This window comes from Labeo rohita, chromosome 19 (assembly GCF_022985175.1).
Source record: "Labeo rohita strain BAU-BD-2019 chromosome 19, IGBB_LRoh.1.0, whole genome shotgun sequence".
NCBI lineage: Eukaryota > Metazoa > Chordata > Actinopteri > Cypriniformes > Cyprinidae > Labeo > Labeo rohita.
In genome coordinates this window covers 34,997,718-35,023,570 of record NC_066887.1, presented here as the reverse complement: position 1 = coordinate 35,023,570, position 25,853 = coordinate 34,997,718, and the positions used below count along the sequence as shown (strand labels likewise).

General features: G+C 33.5%; 1 protein-coding gene and 1 pseudogene across 1 annotated transcript; both read left to right on the top strand.

The window, feature by feature from the left end:
• Positions 1 to 1,263: 1,263 nt before the first annotated feature.
• LOC127181564 (H-2 class I histocompatibility antigen, K-B alpha chain-like) lies at positions 1,264 to 10,370 on the top strand (annotated as a pseudogene).
• A 2,878-nt stretch (positions 10,371 to 13,248) lies between these two features.
• On the top strand, positions 13,249 to 23,894 carry LOC127181563 (patr class I histocompatibility antigen, B-2 alpha chain). The gene is made up of 7 exons (XM_051136335.1): positions 13,249 to 13,552; positions 18,098 to 18,268; positions 19,086 to 19,292; positions 19,375 to 19,641; positions 20,329 to 20,607; positions 20,734 to 20,856; positions 23,566 to 23,894. The coding sequence occupies exons 1-7, from the start codon at positions 13,249 to 13,251 to the stop codon at positions 23,607 to 23,609; spliced, it is 1,395 nt and encodes a 464-aa protein (XP_050992292.1). The 3' UTR covers positions 23,610 to 23,894.
• The last annotated feature ends 1,959 nt before the right edge of the window (positions 23,895 to 25,853 follow it).

Below are 25,853 nucleotides of genomic sequence, written 5' to 3'. Positions count from 1 at the left end.
TAAACCCGCCAGTGAGGGGCAGCAATGCGCTCAATGCAACCCGGAAAAGACGAAATTTAAACTATCACTTTGATTTACAGTCGTGGCCAAAAGTTTTGAGAATGACACAAATATTAGTTTTCACAAAGTTTGCTGCTAAACTGCTTTTAGATCTTTGTTTCAGTTGTTTCTGTGATGTACTGAAATATAATTACAAGCACTTCATACGTTTCAAAGGCTTTTATCGACAATTACATGACATTTATGCAAAGAGTCAGTATTTGCAGTGTTGGCCCTTCTTTTTCAGGACCTCTGCAATTCGACTGGGCATGCTCTCAATCAACTTCTGGGCCAAATCCTGACTGATAGCAACCCATTCTTTCATAATCACTTCTTGGAGTTTGTCAGAATTAGTGGGTTTTTGTTTGTCCACCCGCCTCTTGAGGATTGACCACAAGTTCTCAATGGGATTAAGATCTGGGGAGTTTCCAGGCCATGGACCCAAAATTTCAACGTTTTGGTCCCCGAGCCACTTAGTTATCACTTTTGCCTTATGGCACGGTGCTCCATCGTGCTGGAAAATGTTCTTCACCAAACTGTTGTTGGATTGTTGGAAGAAGTTGCTGTTGGAGGGTGTTCTGGTACCATTCTTTATTCATGGCTGTGTTTTTGGGCAAAATTGTGAGTGAGCCCACTCCCTTGGATGAGAAGCAACCCCACACATGAATGGTCTCAGGATGCTTTACTGTTGGCATGACACAGGACTGATGGTAGCGCTCACCTTTTCTTCTCCGGACAAGCCTTTTTCCAGATGCCCCAAACAATCGGAAAGAGGCTTCACCGGAGAATATGACTTTGCCCCAGTCCTCAGCAGTCCATTCGCCATACTTTTTGCAGAAGATCAATCTGTCCCTGATGTTTTTTTTGGAGAGAAGTGGCTTCTTTGCTGCCCTTCTTGACACCAGGCCATCTTCCAAAAGTCTTCAGCTCACTGTGTGTGCAGATGCGCTCACACCTGCCTGCTGCCATTCCTGAGCAAGCTCTGCACTGGTGGCACTCCGATCCCGCAGCTGAATCCTCTTTAGGAGACGATCCTGGCGCTTGCTGGACTTTCTTGGATGCCCTGAAGCCTTCTTAACAAGAATTGAACCTCTTTCCTTGAAGTTCTTGATGATCCTATAAATTGTTGATTTAGGTGCAATCTTAGTAGCCACAATATCCTTGCCTTTGAAGCCATTTTTATGCAACGCAATGATGGCTGCACGCGTTTCTTTGCAGGTCACCATGGTTAACAATGGAAGAACAATGATTTCAAGCATCACCCTCCTTTTAACATGTCAAGTCTGCCATTCTAACCCAATCAGCCTGACATAATGATCTCCAGTCTTGTGCTCGTCAACATTCTCACCTTAACAAGACGATTACTGAAATGATCTCAGCAGGTCCTTTAATGACAGCAATGAAATGCAGTGGAAAGTTTTTTTCGGGATTAAGTTAATTTTCATGGCAAAGAAGGACTATGCAATTCATCTGATCAGTCTTCATAACATTCTGAAGTATATGCAAATTGCTATTATAAAAACTTAAGCAGCAACTTTTCCAATTTCCAATATTTATGTAATTCTCAAAACTTTTAGCCACGACTGTAGATCCGTTATAGGAGCGTTCAGAATATGTAAAGAACAAAATTATTTGATATGCTATTTTATTTGTTGTTAAACATTTTCTTTGCATAATGTTTTTGTGTTTTGTGTTTATTTTATTGAAAATGCCGTTTCACAACATATTCCTGCATTAATATTTATTTATTTATTTATTTATTGTTTGTATACATGTATTTATTTAGTTAATTTATACTGTATATTGTCATGAGTGTTGTTCTGTGATCGTAAAGCTCCATGTACTCCAGAGAAAAACTGGCTGTGAACTGGAGAAATTTCCTAATGGAACAATGAATCTGACAGTATTTGATGAATATGGATTTGATGGAGAGGATTTTCTTGCCTTTAATTCTGACACTCTGCAGTGGATTGATAAAAACACCAAAGCCAACAAAACAAAAATGAAATGGGATCAGCAAACAAAATGCAATGAACACCTGCAGCTTTACCTCAAGGAATGCAAGAACTGGATCTCCACATTTGACAACATGAAAAAGTGTGAGCTCTGTAAAAATCTGCTGTAAAAATCTGATCTAATATTTTATTGTTATGTATTTTTTATTTATTTGCACAAAGACCAAACTATTTGTAAATGTTTATTTGTTAATTGCATTATCATTTTTTGCTCCAGCTCCACCAGATGTTCATGTGTTTGTGAGGAAAGATCCTGATGATCACAGTAATCTAAATCTGACCTGTCTGGCCACTGGTTTCTACCCCAGAGATGTTCAGATGAACATCAGATTGTACAGACTTATAGTTAAGGACCAAATATCTTCTGAAATCAGACCAAATACTGATGGATCCTTTCAGATGAGAACCAGTGTGGAGATTGACAGAAAACACTAAGAGTTTTATGACTGTTTTGTAAATCACAGCAGTCTGACAGAACCAGTTGTAGTAGAATGGGGTAAATATCCATAAATTCACCATAAATTCATTTTTGATTGAATGTGTAAAGAATGACTTTTAACAGTGTCTTCATGAATAACAAATTAAACTCACAAGTCACTTAGTAGAATGAGAACAACATTGATGTTGCTAGTCACAAACAATTACAGTTGCATTACAAATGCATTTTCAATATTTGTTTTTTTTTTTTTTTTTTACTTATTTTTATTTATTTATTTTTTTGCAGCTGGAAATTGTGATGCCTGTAAAACAGAATCTCGTTGGGCTTTAAAAGCAGTATTAATATCAGTTTTGATTCTAGTTCTCATTGTAATCTGGTACTGCATCTACAAAAGAAGAAGATCAAAAGGTGGTTAATAATATTCAACAGATTCAACACTTTTACTTTGTAATATTTTGTTTGAGGACATCAAAAGTATGATGTTTTACTTTATGACATCACAGATATTGTATTGGATAATCACAAACTACAAGAATCATAGCAAACAGCATGCAGTTGCAAAATTGCTGTATATATTCAAGCTGAAATTTTTATATAATCTACTGTATTTTTTTTACTAGTTCAGTTGAGCAGTTATGGTGTTCAAACTGGAATGGAGATGAGAACTGAGCATCATCCTTCAAACAAAGGTATCTCTTACATCTGCCCTCTTAATAGTCTGCCCTCTTAATAGTAGACTAAATGTTAGTCAATGAGAAGAGGCTTATTTAGCAGTTTAGATAGTTCTTCAATGTTTTCTTATAGGGGAAGACACTAACCAGTTTAAATTACAGGTCACAAATGGGGAACGCTATTATTAGCACTGTGCTATTCTGTGATGTAATTTGCATTAATTATTTTAAAGATTTTTAATGAGAAATCTTGAGAAACAGGTGAATACAGTTAATAAGACAAGACAGTCAGTGTTGAATGTTCAGAAATGGAAAGTGTTTTGTCTGTGGATCTTCATGTGCTGTTTGATTAAGCTTTACATTATCTGCTGTATTTTTTTCTAGTTCAAATGAGTAGTCAGGATGATGAAAATGGAGTGAAGATGAGACTTAACTCTGATAGAGGAGAGACGTCCAGTCCTGAAAGTAAAAGAAGAGAATGGTATAATAAGAACGGATCATCTCCACACACAGATATGTCCATATCACAGTCTGGACTGAGATGCAAACAGTTTGTGTATTGTAGGTCCTGATTAGAAGTTAAGTTTGGCACATAATATTTGCAATTTATATAACAGTATTGTTTTCTGTTGGGTTTCAGTGGTGTATCATTGTTTTAGGCAAATGAAAATATTAAAATAGTAAATCACGAAATGCCACGAGACTGGGTTGAAATTACACACTGAAGTTTATATGAAGTATTTTGCATTGACATTATTGGACCATTTTTACATTTCACTTCTGTTTTCTCATTTGCTCCTGTAGCAAAAGTAATCATCCAAGATAGTGTTTCATGACTTTCCTTAATCAAAACAACGTTTGCTGTAGAAGAGAAAGATGTCAACTTTAAAATGTATATTCAAAAAACATGAAGTTTACTGATGTTTAGATGTTTACAGTGTTATTGACAGTGTGACACAAATCCTGACAGTTTGTGAAAAGGAGCTGTGAAAACAACAGTTGTATTTTGTGTTGCTGCTCATGTTCTTAAATGAAGTACTTTTTTATCAAACAGGACTGCAGAAGTGTTTAATATTAAATTTATTTTAGAATTGATAGCTTTGTTATTGTTACTTGGATGAAATGTGTACCTTCTCTTCAGGTCCATTTCGGTTCGTAGCATATGCATCTCGTGTGCTAGAAAAATAAGTGCTTTTAGTTATGATTCTTTCTCCATCTATGAGAAAATTACTAAATATTATCCAAGATACATCAGCTTAAAAACGCTTCTGTTTTCTATGATTATGGACTGCAGTGAGCGCACACTTTTTTTAAATTCTAAAAATTAGACACTAAATTAATGGCAAACAAACGCTTCCTCCATCACTAAGAAACAAAATAGTAGGCTAGCATCTGTTACTTTATATTTATTAATAACTGATTACCAAAAACATTCAAGAGTTTGATCACTGTTTTTAATATAAACTGCCAAAAATGTAGTAATGGATGTCTTGTCTAATACCTCTAGTGCACTCTTAAAAAATAAAGGTTCATTATTGGTATTGATGGTTTTATGAAAATTAAGATCCATAGAAACTTTACATTCCACAAAAGGTTCTTTTTTTAAATTATTTTAATGTTCTTTAAACTATGGAGGGAAAAAAGAAATATGAAAGGTTCTTTGGGGACCCAAAGATGGTTCTTTCTCCCTACTAAGTCCAGTTTAAATCTTTTTCAGATGTAAGTACTTTATTGTCTACATTAAGTCAAATTACCTGTTTCAGGTTATGTGGTTATCTAAAATTCCTTTGAACTTTTTCGTTTTTTTTTTTTTTTTTTTTTTTTTTTTTTTTTTTGAATTATCAGCCTCTGTTTCATACAGTAATTGGAAGAAAAGATCGGATCATTTTACTGACTAATCATTTCTCCTTCCGGTAAAGACTGCAGAGCGCCTATGGGGCTGTCACGGGATGAACGAACAACTCGAATTTTTCAAACATTTCTGTTTTCTGTAAAGAACCAAAAGGATGTTGCGCATGCGCGGTCAACAAGAAATGAAGGAATCCCGACTGAGACTACTCGGTGTTCCCGCCTCATATTAAAGATTAGTTCAGAACGAATTGTTCGTGAATGACACATTACTAGAGTCCAGAGCCTTTACAAACCTATGAAATGTAGGCACGCCTTAGCAAATAGTTAGGTTCAATCTGTTTCCAGTTCTTACAATTTCAAATTCAAACGATTTCAGCTACCGGTCTTTGCGCAGGCGCATCATTACTTCAGTCACTCAGTAAGCAAGGCCTACTCGTGGACGCTCGTTTCAATCAAATAACTTTATTCTTAGAAGCGTCAGGCGCTTATGGTGTAGGGTTAAAACACAGCCAAAGGCACTGTAACTAAAATGCAGTTCACACACAAAAGAAAAGAAAACGACCTAGAAAATATGATCCTTTGCTCCTTGGGGTAAAAACAACAACAACAACAACAATGGCGACACCCCGCGTGTACAGGTATGCGTGTGAACAGAAATACAAAGATGTCTGATGCTCTCAGTCCAAGTTCTCTTCCTTATTGTCTGCTATGACTCAGCGATTTATCAGTTTGATCGCCTTATTATCGGTAATTGGCGACCTGTTGGCCTTTTGAACAATGATTATGTAACACTTGCATCTACATTCACTAAAAGAGTTAAATGTATTGGGTCAGAAACTTGTAAATAACTCATGAAAGAATAAAGTTACGTTAAAACTAAGCACACCATTGTTTTTCTTGAAATTCCCAATAGACATATCTTAAATAACACAAGACTAATATTAGATAAATTAGCTACATTTAATTGACACACATGGCTTTGTATTATTCTTAGATTTTTACAAAGTGTTCAATAACATTGAACACTGTTTTCTTTTCTCCACTCTAAAAGACTTTGTGTAGCTACAGCAATTCAAACCAATAATTCAAACTTTTCAATCAAAATTAAACATGGAACCACTTCTAGATTTGCGTTAAAATTTCACTGAATCAGTTGAAGTAATGTTCTCTTGGCTTTGACCCATATTTGATAAAACTAAAAGAAAACTGAGATCTGTCTTTGAAAGGCTGGATTGGTATAGACAGATTTAACAAATTCTGCATTGTCTTTATATCTTGATAAACAAACATTGTTTATTTTTTATGGAAAAGCTTAAGGCATTATATCAGAAAATCTGTAATCATATGCATATCATGCAATGCATATGAGAATGGTGGCTTTAACATTTTAGATTTCACCCAAGCATACTTTTAAGATAAATTGGATTAAGCATTGCTTAAAATCCCAACTTCTGTCTGAAATGTCATTCCCCATGATGTATTTTCAAATATTGGTGGCCTTAAATTTATTTTATCGTGTAATAATAATATTAAAAAAAAAAAAAAAAAATCCAGTAAAACCCTCAGCCTTCCTTAAACTTGTCTTTATCTTTAATAATAAACACAATTTACCTCCACACTCTTATATTATTTGAAATAATATCGATATACAAGCACAAATCTGTCTTTTACAAAAACTGGTTTGATAACAAAACTTGTTGGTCAATTATATAATGAACATAGCTTCATATGAAGAATTTCTGGTTTTGAAATACCAGTTAGCCTAACCAAAGAGGGTTGGCTGGGTTTCATTGGGTGCATGTTATTTAATGGTGCATATGAATACTGTTTCTCTAAATTGACCAAATTTTAGACTCATCATGTAAGTTTACCACTCAGAAATCCAATTTTATGGCTTTGTTTACTGTAAAAAAAACCCTGTAAATTTACAAGGAAATTTAACAGTAAAATGCTGTTTTTATATAATAACAGTAAGTTACTGTATTTTGCGATGCATTGTGGGATATGTTGATCAGCAACAGTATGACACTGTTGTTTAACAGCATAATACCATATTTTCCATTGTACATGTGCAGGGAAAGGAAGACATTTTGGTTTATCTGCACGAGGTCATTTTGCAGCTCTGCCTTTTATTGTTTTATTTCGAAAGTACTTATTACTTTTAAAAATGAATGTTTCAACATCCAATTAAGCTTTTGGGATTTAAATTGGATTCGTGACCATGTTTTAATCAGCAAGTTACCACAGGAGTGTCAGCGCTTTGTACAGACTGGCATCATATAACACACAACTGGTAAGAAACTTTTTTTTCTCTAACCCGCACATCTTAAACTTTATCTGAGTATGACATTTTGTGAAATGATGTTTTTGTTTTTTCTTTTGTGATTACAATTTTAGCGTGAGGTTCAACCCGGCTATTGTCTGCTGCTGTTATTTGCAACCACACATTTGGTTTTATCTTACCGCGTACACTTCTAAACATTAACATTATAAAAAGCCAGCAAAGCATAATTTGATGAAAGGATAGCATGTTTTAATCATGGAACAGTAACCAGGTAAGATATGATAGCATTGTTAGCTTGTTAGCATATACTCCGACTGCATTTTATTTGTTATTTATTACCATCACACAATTTATGTAACTGAAACATGCTCCGAACTACATCTAAGCAAAAGATACATGTGTATGAAAAAAATTCATAATTCTTGCACGATTACTGTGAACGTACTCAAAGCGCTGCTAATGATCACAAAAATAACAGCAGATTGACGGAAAGAATCTGTCGGGTTTTATTTTCTTTTTAAACTTTATTTTAATGTTTTGTGTGTGGGATGTCTGTAATTAGTTAACTAGAGAAGCTATCTATTCTTTACATTATGTTTTCCTTATCCTTGTAGTTCAAAGGCTGACTTTGTAGAGAAGCAAATGACTCATTCTTTAAGAAAATGTAAGTTTGCCTATTATTTGTTCAAGAAATCATTCACTAAAAATCTCATTATTTACTCAACCTTATGCTGTTTTAAACTCATAGGACGTTCTCTTGGAGGGCAAATGAAGATATTGTCCTGGAGAACTGATGTCTGTTTTGCCCAGACCAGTGGGAACCAAACCTTCGAGCTCCAAAAGGAACATAAAGGTATGATTAAGTACCAGTAATTTTGTCTGATCAAAATATCAGACCAAAGAACCACAAATTAGAACCTGGAACTGCAAAATTCAAAATTGTTTTCACCCAAACAAATTGAATCACTTCAGAAAACTGGCTAAACCATGTGATTAATTACCTTTATCCTCCATTTACTGTATATCTGTTGGTATTAAAGTTTGGTCCCCATTTTCTTTTGCATTGTAGGGACAAACAGACATCACATCTCCATTAAATATCATTGATCGCATCATCAGAGATTAAATCAGCATACGGGTAAGTAAATAGGAAAATTATCCGTTTTGAATTCTACTCTGAGTATAATAGTTTTATTGCCTCTGTAGAATATTGCAAAAAGTAGCACATTAGTTTTTTTTTGTTGTTGTTGTTGTTGTTGTTGATCATTTTAAATTGTTTACTTTACTAATAGATGTCTGCCACTCCTTCTGACCTTGAGAAAATGGGTAACCTGCCTGTGACTTCTAGCTTGATCCTTCTTGGTAAGTATATGTCTGCATTTTGTTTCACTAAAACAAATCTACTACATTAGTTTCTATGACTTGTGCATTGTATTCTGAGGCTTCAGTCAAAGGAGAAGTCCACTTCCAGAACAACAATTTACAAATAATTTAATCACCCCCTTGTCATCCAAGATGTTCATGTCTTTCTGTCTTAAGTCGTACAGAAATTATGGTTTTTGAGGAAAGCATTTAATGATTTTTCTCCATATAATGGACTTCATTGGTGCCCTGATTTTGAACTTCCAAAATGTACTTTAAATGCAGCTTCAAAGAGCTCTAAACGATCCCAGCCAAGGAAGAAGGGTCTTTGATGTCGAAATGATCGGTCATTTTTTTTCAAAAAAGAAAAATTTGTATACTTTTTAAGCACAAAAGCTCGTGTAGCACAGGCTCTGGGATGCGCGTCCACAATGCTATTAATAAGTGTTGGGTCGTTCTTGAACGTTTTGTTCATTTTAAACAAATCTTTAATGTGACTCGGGAAGAACGAGTCGTTTCAGGGAGTGATTCATTCAGTCGCGCATGCGCAACATCCTATTAGGTTCTGCACTGGAATTAGTTCACTTGTTTCGAGTCTTCAGGTTTTTTCAAGTCGTTCGTTCATCTTATGGGCTGTCACGTGATGAACGAACGACTCCAACCTTAAAAAAACTTGTCAGATAAGAGGTGAGGTGAGATAATCATAGACTAAAGACCCAGGTAAACAATGAATTAATCTTTTCTGATTCTTATAGCATTACAGTTGTGTCTTGTTTGTAGTGTGATCACCGTTTGTGTAAGCAGTAGTGTTAGGGAAGTAACACATAACATTTTAATTATATTTTGATAAAATGAACGAAATGACTCAAAAAGATTCGTTCATTTTGCTGAACGAGACTCAAAGGTCAGAGTCGGTAAAATGATCCGAACTTCCCATCACTACTACAAATCACGTCTAATTTCATCATCTGTGTACTCCGGCTAAAAAAGATAGAGTATGGAGAAAAACTCCATCTTATTTTTCTCCTATAACTTCAGAATTGTCTGACATCGTTGTACCTTTTTGTTTGTAAACAGCGTTTGACTTACTTGCACTTTCTTAGTCTTTGCGCGTTCGCTTTGTAAACAGTGGGTCTGTGGTTAAGCGTGACCTTTCGACGTGATTCAATAGTACGTAGTGTGAACGTGCATCTCAGAGCCTGTGCTACATGAACTTTTGTGTTTAAAAAGTATACAAATTTTTATTTTCCCAAAAAAAAAAAAAGGCCAATCTTTTCGCTAGATTCTTCCTCGGCTGGGATCGTTTAGAGTCCTTTAAAGCCGCATTTAAACTACATTTTGGAAGTTCAAAATCAGGGCACCAATGAAGTCCATCATATGGAGAAAAATTCTGAAATGCTTTCCTTAAAAAACATAATTTCTTTACAACTGAAGGCAGAAAGACATGAACGTCTTTGATGACAAGGGGGTGAGTAAATTATTTGTGAATTGTTGTTCTGGAAGTGGACTTCTTTAATTATCGGCTAGTTTTTAGTTAGAAAGTTCAATTTGACCAAATCAAATTATACACAAGAATATGTTCTGAAGCTTTTCTCCTCTTATTTTTCAGATACTTTATTGGAATAAGTCCAGAAAAGAGGATCAAAGCTGCATGGAGAAAAGAGGTGTCTAAAATAACTGGAAAAACTGCAGAAGAAAACCCAAGATGATGAAGAAGAACATCAGTCCAGAAGTATCTCATCCTTAAGTTGACCTTATGCTGTCTCAAACCAGTAGGACTTTCTCTTAGAGGACAAATTAAGATATTGTCATAGAGAAATGTTTGCCCATACAATGGAAGACAAATGGGAACCAAACATTTGAGCTCCAAAAGGAACATAAAGGTACGATTAATTAAAGACACTAGTCATTTCTGAAGCCTAATTTGAGAGTACATTTGTATTTTATGAATAAAGACTTTATGCATTTTTGTATGTTTGTATGCATGCCTGTTTTAGGGAATATTGTAAAAGTTTGTCTAGTGTTATATCAGAATAAAATAACAAAACATAACTGGATGTTGTTCTTTTTGTATTAGTCAAATAGAAAATGCAGGGTATAATATGCATTGAAAATTGAGATCATGGAGTTATGAGTAGTATGTATTTTAACAAATACAGTATACTGTAGATGACAAAACGGCATTTTGCTGTTAATTTCAAAAACAATAGCACACTGTATTTTTACAGTATGATGCTGGCAACCACAGCTGGCAGTAGATTCCCTTTTTTATTTTACAGGGAAATTTTTTACAGTGTTGAATGAGCTAAGGCTGCAACAGTATTAGAGGCTCTTGGAATAAGAAAGCTTCAAGACTTGGAAAAAAAATGTGTGAGCTTTAGTATTTAGTTGAAGTATTTATTTGATATCCTTATACTTTAATGCACCTTTATTCTGATTTTTACTTTACTATTTCCCCCTGGCTCATCAAAAGTTTTTGAACAGTAAGATTGTTGAGGTTTTTTTTATTATTATTATTTTTATTATTATTTGATTCAAAATACAGCATAACCAGTAATATTTATATTTGACTATATTTTAAAATGTAATTGATTGTGGTGATCAAAGCTAAATTTTTATCATCATTGTCTCCAGTCTTCACATGATCCTTCATAAATCAACATAATAACAATAATAATGGTTTTTGAGCAGCAAATCAGAATATTATAATGATTTCTTAATGGTCATGTGACTGGAGTAAAGATGCTAAAATTCAGCATTGAAATCACAGTAATAAATTACATTTTAAAATCTATTTATTTATTTATTTATTTATTTATTTATTTATTTTAAGAAAAAAAAGAAGTGGCGACGTGCCCTTCACGTCACGTGAAACGACACTATTGTCTCCTTCGGTATGTAGGACCAGCACTGCGAAGACATTCCTGAAGTTGCATTTTAAAGCCTTCGCCACAAACAGGAAGAGACGCGTTCAAATTTCATGCACACCTAAGGCGCAAGTCTAAAACATAAATGGCAAAACTGGTTCGATCGCTCTTGTTTAAAAATATTTTCTTTATAACCGCAGTGATATTTTGGTTTATTTTGTATCGCTTTCTACGTGATGCGCGTCAAGGTAAGCAGCACGGAGTTCATTTGTTTTACTTCTTTTACTTTGTTTTACTACTTTAAGGTTGCTTCAAGAACATATTGAAAGTATTTAAATTACTTTCAGCAACCATATTTTCGCCGTTTGTTTTATTTAAGGGTGCTTGTATAAACAGGTGCTACTGTTTCCCCAGATGTGAACAGTCGGCCGCAAATTCGTCATTTCCGAAAGCCTGCGCTATTTGTTGCAACCAAACGAGATGGACGGCGCGTCTCCACTTTCTTCCACAGTGGCAGGACGCGTCCTCCATCCTTTTGTTTTTTTTTTTTTTTTTTTTTTTTTTTTTTTAAAAAAGCCTATGGTTACGTTGTACGACACTTAAATGGCATTTTCTTGTCTAAATGCTGCTCCCCTAATTATGCGACATATAGGTAGATCACGAATCTTTCGAGTTTAATGAATTTGCGCTATTACATTTATGCTATGTGGGAAGTTAGGCTATTACATGGCTACATTAAATATATATATATGTAAGACATACATCAAAAAATGGGTGTTCCCCAAAATGTCAAACAATACATTTTTACCAAATATTCGTCAAAAGTATAAAATGGCACAGGTAAAACCATTATGGCATAATGGTACAGCCAAAGAAAGTTTGGCTTGCTTTTTTCTAGTTGTTAAAGAATTATATTTTTAGTCGAAACCCACAAGCATGACTTATGTTTTTAAACATATTTCTACCCTTACATGAAATCCCCTTTTGTTTTTTGTTTTTTTTTAACAATACTACCAACACAACGTGTTTGCGTTTGATTAATGGACATACTGCGCAGGCTTTTCAGAAAATATGGTTCACATCTTGTACCAGAGAAGTCTGGTTCAGTTTATTGTTTTCGATTGTGGAAGCCAACAACAGCACAGCTTAACTTTGTGCACGTTTTTATATTTAGTCATAATGAAAGCGTTTGTTTGATTTATTCAGTCAACCTTTTACTCCGTCTTTGCATGGGTTTCTGTAGAGACCAGAACACTACAGCATCGATACGGAAGAATCGATCCGGGCAGCGCTCATCAGGTGCTCGGCAAAAAGACGAATTCTACTTTGAAGTCTGGAATTCCTGTTGACGTCATGTTTGTGGGCAAGGTCGACGGGTTGACATTGTATCGAAAAAAATGAAGGTAATTGTAAGTTTATATCTCACAATTCCCACTTTTTTCTCACAATTTTGAACTTGGCTCTACATATTATGTTGATCATTTGTTTCATTATATACAGTTAGGTCCATAAATATTTGGACACTGACAAAAGTTTTGTTTGTTTAGTTGTTTACTGAAACATATTCCAGTTATAGTTATATAAAGGACATGGACATAATGTGTAGACTCTCAGCTTTCATTTGAGGGTATCCACATTCAAATTGGATGAAGGATTTAGGAGTTTCAGCTTGTTAACATGTGCCACCCAAGATTTTGCTGTGAACAAGCAACATGCGGTCATGCAGGTGAAAGAAGCCATCCTTAAGATGCGAAAACAGAAAAAACCCATCCGAGAAATTGCTACAATATTAGGAGTGGCAAAATCTACAGTGTGGTATATTCTAAGAAAGAAAGAAAGCACTGGTGAACTCAGCAACGCAAAAAGACCTGGACGTCCACGGAAGACAACAGTGGTGGATGATCGCAGAATCATTTCCATGGTGAAGAGAAACCCCTTCACAACAGCGAACCAAGTGAACAACACTCTCCAGGAGGTAGGCGTATCAATATCCAAGTCTACCATAAAGAGAAGACTGCATGAGAGTAAATACAGAGGGTACACTGCAAGGTGCAAGCCACTCATAAGCCCCAAGAATAGAAAGGCTAGATTGGACTTCGCTAAAAAACATCTAAAAAAAAAAGCCAGCACAGTTCTGGAAAAACATTCTTTGGACAGATGAAACCAAGATCAACCTCTACCAGAATGAAGGCAAGAAAAAAGTATGGAGAAGGCATGGAACAGCTCATGAATGTGGATGTATACCACATCATCTTTAAAACACTGTGGAGGCAGTGTGATGGCTTGGGCATGCATGGCTGCCAGTGGCACTGGGACACTAGTGTTCATTGATGATGTGACACAGGACAGAAGCAGCCGAATGAATTCTGAGGTGTTCAGAGACATACTGTCTGCTCAGACCCAGCTAAATGCAGTCAAATTGATTGGGAGAAGGTTCATAATACAGATGGACAATGACCCAAAACATACAGCCAAAGCAGCCCAGGACTTTATTAAAGCAAAGAAGTGGCGTATTCTTGAATGGCCAAGTCAGTCACCTGATCTTAACCCAACTGAGCATGCATTTCACTTGTTAAAGACTAAACTTCGGACAGAAAGGCCCAGAAAAAAATTGTCTCTGTCAAAATATTTATGGCCGTAACTGTAGTTGATTATTAATTGGTTTATTATTCATATTGTTTATTATCTAGATCTATTATTTCAATAAAAAAAAAAATCATGTTTTAACATTGCAGGTTTCATTAGTCCAGTCTGGATGGCTTGCAAACATAAATGTCTGTGTTAAGCTTCAAAGGGTCTACAATGTCAGTATTTGCATTCCAATCCTGACATCAAAAGGCACAAGACATGCTTATTTCTTGCATTTTTCTCCACTTGTTACCAGTGTTTTTCTGCCACCATATTGTGCACCCAACTGTGATGCCCACTCTTAAATGGACTGGTGTGAATAATTGTTAAACCTGCATGCCTGTAATGGGCATAAACTATGCCAGAGTAAGTGTCCGGCGTACGGGCGAAACAGCACAATGAGAAAAGTTCATTAAGAGGATCACAAAGAAATGTTTATGGGAGTCAATGAAGAAAAGCAGACTGGAAAGCAAACTGAGGTTGACACAGCAACTATTGCCACAGCTGTGGGAACAGAAATGTGGACAGAAATTCTGAAAATAAACAAAATGTTCTTTTGAACTGGATACTGGATTGGAGTGCAATGTAATTTCATACAAAGACTGAAAGGAGAAGTCCACTTCCTAAACAAAGATTCACATATAATGTACTCACCCACTTGTCATCTAAGATGTTCATGTCTTTCTTTCTTCAGTCATAAAGAAATCAGGATTTCAGGATTTTTCTCCATATAATGGACTGATATGGTGCCCCGATTTTGAACTTCCAAAATGCAGCTTCAAATGATCCCAAATTCTTCCAGCCGAGGAAGAAGGGTCTTATCTAGCGAAATGATAGGTTATTTTCATTAAAATAATACAATTTAAATACTTTTTAATCTCAAACGTACGTCTTGTCTATATGTAAATCTTTGTTTTGGAAATTGACTTTTCCTTTAAACCTGTATGCCTGTAAGTTGTTACAAGCATGAACCGAGGAAGTTTCCGGCATTTGGGCAAAACAGCACAATTAGAAAAGTCTGTTAAATTAAACAAGTGGATCACACAGAAATGTTCAAAGGTGTCATTGAAGAAAAGCAGACTGGAAAGCACAGTAACTGGGGTTGACACAGTAGGTTGACACAGTAACTGTTGCCACAGTATTGGGTATAGACAAGTGGACAGAAACTCTAAAAGTGAACAAAATGTTTTTTTTTGAACTGGATACTGGAACGGAGTGCAATGTAATTTCATACAAAGATTTAAAAAGTAGAGCCAGGACAATCTGTACCAATGTGCAAAATGTTAGTGCTAGTTGCACAATCTGATCACAAGATGGAGCCAAAGGACAAAGCAAAGCTCATCTGGCAGTTTAAAGACTAAGAATCTAAAATTGTACTCCAGGGCCCAGTTTTTCAAAAATAATCCACTAGGATTTTGGATAACGGATTGGATCAAATCTTGAAAATGGGTTTTTCAAAAGAAAAAACGGATTACATAATCGGATTAGATCACGTAATCCAATCTTGGTTTTGATCCGGATCAAACCTTTAGTTTGGGTTTTTCAGAACTTTTTTTGTAGGATTTGGATCACTTTGATCCAAAAAATCTGGATTAAACTGATCCCATCAGAAGGGTGGATTCAGCATGGATTTCATGCCCAAAATGTAATGAAAATTTTAAAAATGTATTAAATAATACTATATTTGGATCATGCAGTATCTTACAAGATATCCTATTTATTCATAAGGTTTTAATTTTATTTGTTAATCCGTCAGGCTACAGTGATTAGGTAGGCTTTAACGTATTCAGCCTTTCAGTATGGGCCTACAGCAAAGTAGAAAGAGTTTGGCCTCATAAAATAATCCCCCAAACAGCTGTCAAAATTGACCAAAAACAATAAATTTTATTCTGTCACTAATTGATATATATATTCATCTCAGTCGAAAATATTTTTGTTTTTAGAATATTTATTAGTGATGCATGCAATGATTACAGAATAACCAAAAACTGACCAACTGACACAGAACAACTGACTCTGACCAAACTGCAGCAAACCAAGGCCAGACTTGAGATCCGCCTCCTAAAGGCTACGCTCAGACAAGCTGGTCTCTCCACATCAGACGAGGAAGTCTGAAATTATTGTGGAGTATTTGACATTAAGTCTTTTTTTTTATTTCAATACATCTATATTTGAAACTTGTTATAAATATCCTCAGTGTACAGTGTTTGTGTTGTAGGTCTCAGATGAGCGGACTGCTGGAAGAGGATGGGGTGGGGTTTTTCTTGTTTTTTTTTTTTTTTTTTTTTTTATGTGTGTGTTTTCATTTCAAATAAAAATAAACTTATATTGACCCCACATTGGCTATTCTACTTGTTGCTCTTTACATATCTATAGTTCTACATTGTGATTTCCTATCCTGTTTGAGCACTGGTTATCCAGATTTGGTGATCCTGAAAAGTTCCTATCCGGATAAGATTGATCCAATCCGCTGTTGCTTTGAAAAACTGGCTCAAAAGTAAGATGGATTACGTGATCACGGATCGCAAAAAAAAGGATTACTAAATCCGGATCAATTTTATCCGGATTAAACCTTTTGAAAAACCGGGCCCAGGGGCCAGTTGTTCAAAAAGTTTAATCTGGATCAGAATGAATTGGATTTGGAAATCCAATGTTTTGCTATCCAGGATCAGGTAATACCAATGCTAGTTTTGCATTGCTTTACACAAATAACTACTTATGGCTGGTCCATCTCTAATGATTGTGCCAATGTAGTTTACAATTAGAGATTAATAAAAAAAAAAACACAATTTAAATTAAATATAATATTTTGTTTGATATTTATAGCTATTTGGGGATTTGTAACATGTAAAAAAAAAAAAAAAAAAAAAAAATTTGAGGACCAGTTTTTTTTTTTACATTTAGCAGATGCTTTTATCCAAAGAGACTTACAAAAAAGGACAATGGAAGCAATAAAAATCAGCAAAAGAACAATAACATGCAAGTGCTATTACAAGTCTCAGACAGCCTAACGCAGTATACGTAGCAAGTTTTTTTTTTTTTTTTTTTTTTTTTTTTTTTGAAATCATATATAAGAGAACAGTTTGGAAAAAAGAGGCCTTCTATTTTGCTTTTTGTTAATCCCATAATAAACAAAGAGGAGAAAAATAATAGATGGAAAACAAAAAGAACACCTAGTGTTACCTAGAGCCTAGTGTTATTTTTTTATTTTATTTATTTTTAATTTATTATAATTTATTTATTTATTTTAAATAATAAAACAAGTAGTATGTATGAGTATAGTCTAAAAAGTTTTTGTTTTTATAAAGAATAGAATTAGAATAATGCTAGAATTAGAGGGTTTTACATTTTTGTTCCTGAAATCCACCCTTCTGCTAGGATCAGAATAATCCAGTTTTTTGGATTTGGATCAAAAATATCCCAATCTTACAAAAAATTTTAAACAACACAAATTGAGGATTTAATCCAGATCAGAACCAAGATTGGATTTTGTGATCTAATCTGAATTCAGAATCCTGCTTTTCTTTTGAAGAACTCATTTTCAAGATTTTAACCAATCCAGTGGCCAAAATCCAAACAGATTACTTCAACTGGCCACAGATTTGTTTCAGATGACGAACTGCATGTTAAAAGTGCTCAGTTCAGCATCTCCAGAGAAAACTGAGAGTTCAAACACTCAACTTCAATTTCACAACTGCACAATGGTGTTCAGAAAAGCCTAAATGGCAGACAGTGCAAGATAAGAAATAAGAAATGGTGAAATTTGGAGCTCAGAATCAGTGGCAACCAGCTGTAGTGATGAAAAGTCATGACAAGCCAAGATCCTACTAAACTAGTACTAAAAGTTGCAAAGCAAATTTAGAGTTGACATGTGACTGTCACATAACATCATTCCAGTTGCTTTCAAAGACATAGATGTTTTTTGATTTGCTTTGTTATAGCAAATGTCTTCATCAAAGGACTTCCTCGAATACTCCTCAGTGAGTTGAATTTTGATTTATTACCTGGAATCACGGATGACGTGTTTGTGGATGAGGTTTATGTGTTGGCAGAAAGTTACCGTTCTGCAGTTGCAGTGTATGGAAGCTTGCCTCCATCACAAAATAAAAAAGGTAATTGCAAGTTTATATCTTACAATACTTACTTTTTCTCACAATTCACAAGAGAAAATAATAGTTGAATTTATCAAAATGACCCCAGTTCAAAAGTTTACATACACTTGATTCTTACTACTGTGTTGTTACCTGAATGATCCACAGCTGTTTTTGTTTCTTTGTTCAGTGATAGTTGTTCATGAGTTCATTGTTTGTCCTGAACTATTAAACCGCCCGCTGATTTTTCTTCTGAAAAATCCTTCAGGAAATTGTTTGGCTTTCCAGCATTTTTGTGTATTTGAACCCTTTCCAACAATGACTGTATGATTTTGAGATCCATCTTTTAACACTGAGGACAACTGAGGGACTCATACGCAACTATTATAGAAAACACTCACTGAAGGGTGAAAACTTTTGAACAGAATGAAGATGTGTACTTTTTTCTTACTTTGCTTAAATATATATATTTTTTTCATTTAGTACTGCCCTTGAGAAGCTACAGAAGATACTTGCATGTTTCCCAGAAGACAAAAAAAGGAAATTTTACCCTGATCTTCAAATTCCAAAAGTTTTCAACCCGCCGGCTCTTAATGCGTCGTGTTTTCTTCTGATGCATCAGTGAGCATTTGAAACATCTGTAATGGTTGCATATGAGTGAAAAGGGTTCAAATACACAAAAATGCTGAAAAAAAAACACAAAATTGGTGGGACTTGAAGGATTTTTCTGAAGAACAGCTGGCAGTTTTTTTTAATAGTGTGTAGTCACCCAGCATATTTTGACAGGACTTTTTGTTCAGGAAAAAAGTGTTGAATGTTTCTTTGTTGGTGTTTTCAGTGAAACACTGCCTCCATTACAAGTTTACAGTCCTGACCAAAGCCAACAAAACCTCAGAGTACAGTGCTGTTGGTGTGTATGATGACAGACAGATCAAACACTACAGTAATGACTGGACCAAATCTCCTGTAAACCCACCTGATTTTAAAAACTGGCTCATATATCAGATAAGGGCTCTGTCAAACTGCACAGACTCTCAGTGTTCTGGTGAGTTTAATGTTTTACTCTTAAAAATGACCAGACATTATATTTTTTTAAGTTTCTTATGATTGTTGTTCTGTGGTTGCAGAGCTCCATGTTCTTCAGAGAATAATGGGCTGTGAACTGGAAAAACTTCCTAATGGAACCGTGCATCTGAGAGCATTTGATGAATATGCATTTGACGGAGAGGATTTTATTGCCTTTGATTTTGACACACTGCATTGGATTGATAAAAACCCCAAAGCCAAAGAAACCAAAAGAAAATGGGACCTTCAAACAGTGCACAACCAGTTTCTACAGTATTTCCTCAAAAACTGCATGAACTGGATTTCAACATTTAACAACACCAATACAAGTAAGTTCTAAATGCATCTTTGATTCATTTTGATTAATAAATAGTGTGACTTATAAAGTGATGATAACAACTACTGATGATTTTAGGATGCTCTATTTTTAGAGTCAGGACAAACTCAGGTTTGATTTCTTCTTCCACTTATTATACACAAAACCTTTGGTTAAAATGGCAAAATAGTAATATAATCATTTACACTGCAAAAATGCTTTTCTTAATTAGATTTTTTTGTCTTGTTTCTAGCCAAAATATCTAAAAAAAAATCTTAAATCAAGAAGAATTTTCAAGACAAGCAAAAATTGTCTTGTTTTCAGAAAAAAAACTTCAAAAAGTCAAAATTAAGTGAGTTTTTGCTTGAAACAAGCAAAATGATCTTGTTTTCTGCTTGAAGTAAGATTATTTTGCTTACTTCATTGGCATATTATTTATCTTTTCTAAGCAAAGACTCACTTAAATTTGATGTCTTTTTTTCTGAAAACAAGACAATAATTTTTGTTTTTTTAATTTTTAGATATTTTGTTTTTTTGCAGTGTTTATCTTTTTTTTTTTTTCAAATCTGTAAGTCTGAGCTAAAAGAACTCTGCAGGAAAGTCGATCTCCAGGACCAGGGTTGAGCACCCCTGTTTTAACAGAACCAAATTATTTTAAAATATTCTTTTGTTCATTATGATTTAATGCTTTCTTTTCCAGCTCCACCAGATGTTCATGTCTTTGCGAGGAAAGTTCCTGGTGATCACAGTAAGCTGAATCTGACCTGTCTGGCCACTGGTTTCTACCCCAGAGATATCGAGATGAATATTAGCTTGGACGGAACTGTACTTGGGAACCAAATATCATCTGGATTTAGACCAAATGATGATGAAACCTTTCAGATGAAAACCAGTGTGGAGATCGACAGAAATCACAAAGGATCTTATGACTGTTTTGTCATTCACAGCAGCCTGTCAGAACCAGTTTCAGTAGAATGGGGTAAATATCATCATAAATACAGTCATTTGTAAATAGGTGGTCTTTTTGCCACAAGCAAGTACATTTGAAGTTCCTCAATGCATTTTAAAACATTATTTGTTTTTATTTATTTATTTCATTCTGCAGATGGAAAATGTATTGACTGTGAAACAGAATCTCCACTGCCTGTTAGAGCAGTAGTAGTTCTAGTTCCAGTTCTAGTTCTTACTTTGATTGGTTACTTCATCTGCAAAAGGAAAAGGTCTAATGGTGAGTTTGTAATATGCAACACTTTGCATGTTATGTTATTCTTGTAAATATCCTTGTTTTAAAGACATTTTGAAATGTAAGAACGAGGGATGGATTTACTATATGACAGCAGAAAAATATAGAGCTCTATAGAGAATCTGTAGAGGTTTTGATGACAAAATATTATTTTGATTAAGCTGCAGCTCTCTCTTTTATATATATACACTGCCGCTCAAAAGTTTGGGATTAGTAAGACTTGTAATGTTTTTAAAGAAGTCTCTTATGCTCATCAAGACTGCATTTATTTGTTCAAAAATACAGAAAAAAATGTAATATTGCAAAATGTTCTTACAATTTAAAGTAATGTTTTTTATTTTAATATACTTTAAAATATAATTTATTCCTGTGAGTTTTCAGTTTTCAGTGTCACATGATCCTTCAAAAATCATATGCTGATTTATTATTAGAATTATCAATGTTGAAAACAGTTGTGCTGTTAAATTGTTTTTTGGAAATTGTGATTCTTTTTTTCAGGATTCTTTGAGCAATAAAATGTTAAAAAGAACAGCATTTATTTAAAATATAAATCTTTTCTAACAATGTAAATCTATGCTATCACTTTTTATTAATTTGACACATCTTTGTTGAATAAAAGTATTAAATTTTAAAAATTAAAAAAAAAAAAAAAAGAAAGAATAAATGTACTGACTCCAAACTTTTGAACAGTAGTGTATATTTTAAGTAAATGCTGTTCTTTTTAACCTTTTATTGATCAAAAAAAAATGCATTTTAAATTATATTTTCAGATCTAAAGGATAAAGGGCATAAAGGAAACCCTGCAGATGCCAGTCGATAGATCTATAATAGTGATAGTGATCTATAAATTATGACATTTAAAAAAAAGTGGGATTTCTAGACCTGGAAAAAATAATGGAAATGAAAATGTAAAAAGTTGTGGATCTAATATGGATATATTGTTTTTTTTAAAGTTATGTTGAGGTCTAAAATATTTTACACACTTTCAGAAAAAGGGGTTCAAGAGCTGCCACTGGAGCATTTCAAACTGTACTCCATTATTTAACCCTAAAGGGTGTGTTTTAAAATTTAAAATTTAAAATAAATTTAAAATTTTAAAAGTCGATGTTAATGTCTAAAGTGTATATGTGACCCAGGACCACAAAACCAGTCATAAGTAGCACAAGTATATTTGTAGCAATAGCCAAAACATTGGAATTGATTTTTTTATGCCTAAAATCTTTAGGATATTAAAGGACAAGTCCACTTCCAAAACAAAGATTGACATATAATGTACTCACCCCCTTGTCATCCAAGATCAGTGTTGGGGAAAGTTACTTTTAAAAGTAATGTATTACAATATTGAGTTACTCCCTAAAAAAGTAACTAATTATGTTTACTTTTGCATTATTTTTATAAAAATAATACATTTTAAATCTTTTTACGCAGGACTTGCTTGTTTTTTTTTTTTTTTTTTTTTTTTTTAAAACTCCCATCTCATGTTCTCCCTCACCTTCAAAATCATCTTCACTGTTTTACCTTTTTTGTTAAGGGTGTTTGATCTTCTTTACATGTTCACTTTGCAATTACTGGGTCAGTACTTCTGCAGTGATGTAGGATGATTTTGAAATGATTTGTGAAGTTGAGGGAGAAAATACAATTGGAGTTTTTCAACATACCCTAACTGTCTTGAGCCACAATACACAGAGTTCAGGGTGAGAAAGGCAAGATGAGCATTTAAGATTAAAAAGTATTTAAAATGTATTTTTTAATGACAATAACCAATTGTTTCAATAGATAAGACCCTTCTTCCTCGACTGGGATTGTTTTTTACCGCATTTTTGATCGTTTGAAGCCGCATTTAAATTACATTTTGGAAGTTCAAACTTGGGGTCATATCAGTCCATTATATGGAGAAAAATGCTGAAATGTTTTCCTCAAAAAACCATAATTTTTTATGACTGGTTGATTACATTATATGTGAATCTTTGTTTTGGAAGTGGACTTCTCCTTTAGGTAAAGATCATGAAATTTCCTACTATAAATATATCAAAACTTAATTTTTGATTAGTAATATGCATTGCTAAAAACATAAGTTTGGACGACATTTGGACTGTTTTTTTTTTTTTTTTTTTTTTTTTTGCACCCTCAGATTCCACATTTTCAAATAGTTGTCATGGCCAAATATTGTCCTATCCTGACAAACCAAACATCAATTAAAAATGCAAAGCTTATTTATTCAGCTTTCAGATGATGTATAAATATTAATTTTAAAAAATTGACTCTTATGGCTGGTTTTGTGGTCCAGGGTCACATATTAGTATCTAAATGGTTCATATTTGTACCAGTGACAATTTGTGTCCTAAATCCAAAAAAAAAAAAAAAAAAAAAAAAAAGTGTAGACCCTAAAGAACATTCCATTACTGAACCTGGATCAATTATGGAATGGAATTATTTTAATTATTTACAATTTACTTCATTATATTACAAAAAGTAATGAAGAGAAACAACATTCCTAGGTTTTGACATTGTTCTCAGTTTTTTTTGTCAACTCTTTCTAATTCATGAGATCTCTAATTCAATAAGAATTCTAATTCATACAGAGGTGAAATATGACTGCTTTAAACTATATATTTTTCTTTTTTGTTTCAAAGAATCAATAACACTTAAAATTTATTATACGTGTAACAATATTGTTCTGTTTTGTTCTTTCAGGCAAATGGAAATGGAAAATACTAAATGACAAATTATTGCAGTGAAACATCAGGGGGTTTTATGTGCTTCTGGCCAAACTGACTACTGTAAAATTAAACACTGAAAGCTGAAATAATCAGTAGTATTTATGACTTTCTAAATTAGGAAAAAAATCTAGAGATTAAGGAATACAGCCATCAGAAAAAAAGAAAGAGTTCAAATTTTTTTGTCACTTCCTCATTTCCTCTTCCTAAAAGTGTCATAAATGACCAAACTGAATGTTTCTCAAGATTTGCTTAGAATGTGATCATATTTGAAATACTTGAAATTGTGTTTGTTTTTATAAAAAAAAATAAAATGTGTAAAACACAAAATGCAAACAGTGTGATTTGTGATGTTTGTAGGAGATTGTAAGAAAAAGATTGTGAGACCAATGCAAAATAATCAGTTTCTCCAGCTGTAATGTTTATAGGAACGTGTTTGAGGAAAATAGTTTTATTCCATAAACTACTGACAAAATTTCTCCCAAATTAAAATAAAAAAAGTGAGCATTTATATGCAGAAAAAGACATCACTTCAGGTAATGCAAAGAAAAAAAATCATAAAATTTGTAGTTTATAGAATGAAGCTGTAGGTCATGAGAGACTCAAATAACTATGATACAATACTGAATCAAACCTGATGAGAAACAGAAAACTGTCAATATGTGTCCCTGGACCACAAAATGAGTCTTCATAGCACGAGTATATTTGTAGCAACAGCCAATAATACATTGTATGGGTCAAAATGATCGATTTTGTTTCATTAATGCCCAAAATCATTAGGATATTAATTGAGGTCATGCTCTATGAAGATATTTTGTAAATTTCCTTCCGTAAATATATCAAAACCTAATTTTTGATTAGTAATATGCATTGCTAAGAACTTAATTTAGATAACTTTAAAGGTAATTTTCTTAATGTTTAGTTTTTGAATAGTTTCTCTTTTTTTGCACCCTCAGATTCCAGATTTTCAACCAGATATTGTCCTATCCTACTAAACATCAATAGAAAGCTAATTTATTCAGATTTCAGATGATAACTAGATAAGTAAAGTTTGACAACAAACTTTAAGTTTGCTTGAGAAAGCCTAGCCTGAAAGTTTGAAGCAGTTGTAAAATTATGAAAGCAGCTAGCATGATTTACACATTGCTTACATGATTTAGCATGTTTTTGTTAGCATGTTTTAACATGATTAGCTTCTTGCTTGTATTTTTATAGGCTGATTACAATGTTGTTAGCATAATTTGCAAGTTACTAGAATGTTGTTAGCATGATTAGCATATTACTAGCATGTTTCTAACATGGTTAACGTGTTACTAGCTTGTTAACATGTTTCTAGCATGATTAGCATATACTAGCATGTTGTTAACATGTTTGGCATGTTGCTAGCACATTGCTAGCATTTTTCTATCATGTTTAGCATGTTACTAGCATGTTGTTAACATGATTAGCAAGTTACTAGCATTAGGGCTGCAACTAACGACTATTTTAACAGTCGACTAGTCACCGACTATTGAAACGATTAGTCGACTAATCGAATAATTATTAAATTTTTCTAAAATTTAGCATGAGATTGCTTTAATTCTGTGGAAAATGATAGTAAACACAAGAAAGAAGGGGGTACTTCAATGAAAAATGCATAGTTTATTGAACTTTGCTGCTGATAGGCCGATTCATACTAAAAGTAAATAAAAATGCCCTGTCTAAAACCAATTAGGCACAGTGCTCGGTCAGTATAGACCAGTGGCGGCTACTGGTCTGTCAAATAGGGGAAGCTCATTTTCGGCCTACATCATAAAATTGTCTATTTATTTATTCACAAGAATGTGCCTTATTGTCATAAGTAAGTCACAATGCAAACAATCGTAAAAAAAAAAAGCTTTAGTTTTATTATGCAAAATATGATGTATTTTTTCTTTTAGTCAGATGCTACTATATAGTATAAATATTTTGCAATTTAAATAAGGTTATTATGGAGATTTATTTATTTATTTATTTATTTATAAAGTATTTTAATAGAAATATAAGGTTTCATTATGTTATGTTAAAATTTTTCAAGATTACTATTTATATATATATATATATATATATATATATATATATATATATATATATATATATATATATATATATATATATATATATTAATTTATAGTCATCCTCCATGTTAATATTTAATGTAGTAATCTATATATATATTGATTACTACATTAAATATTAACATGAATGAATGAATGAACGATCTAAAAAAAATATTAAACTCTGTAA

Bases quoted from the DNA above. Each gene is read 5' to 3' on its own strand.
- LOC127181563 (XM_051136335.1), top strand. From the start codon at position 13,249: ATGCAGGTGAAAGAAGCCATCCTTAAGATGCGAAAACAGAAAAAACCC. The intron at 18,269-19,085 runs GTAATTGCAAGT...TGGTGTTTTCAG, and splicing joins TCCATCACAAAATAAAAAAG to TGAAACACTGCCTCCATTAC. The intron at 19,642-20,328 runs GTAAGTTCTAAA...TTTCTTTTCCAG, and splicing joins ATTTAACAACACCAATACAA to CTCCACCAGATGTTCATGTC.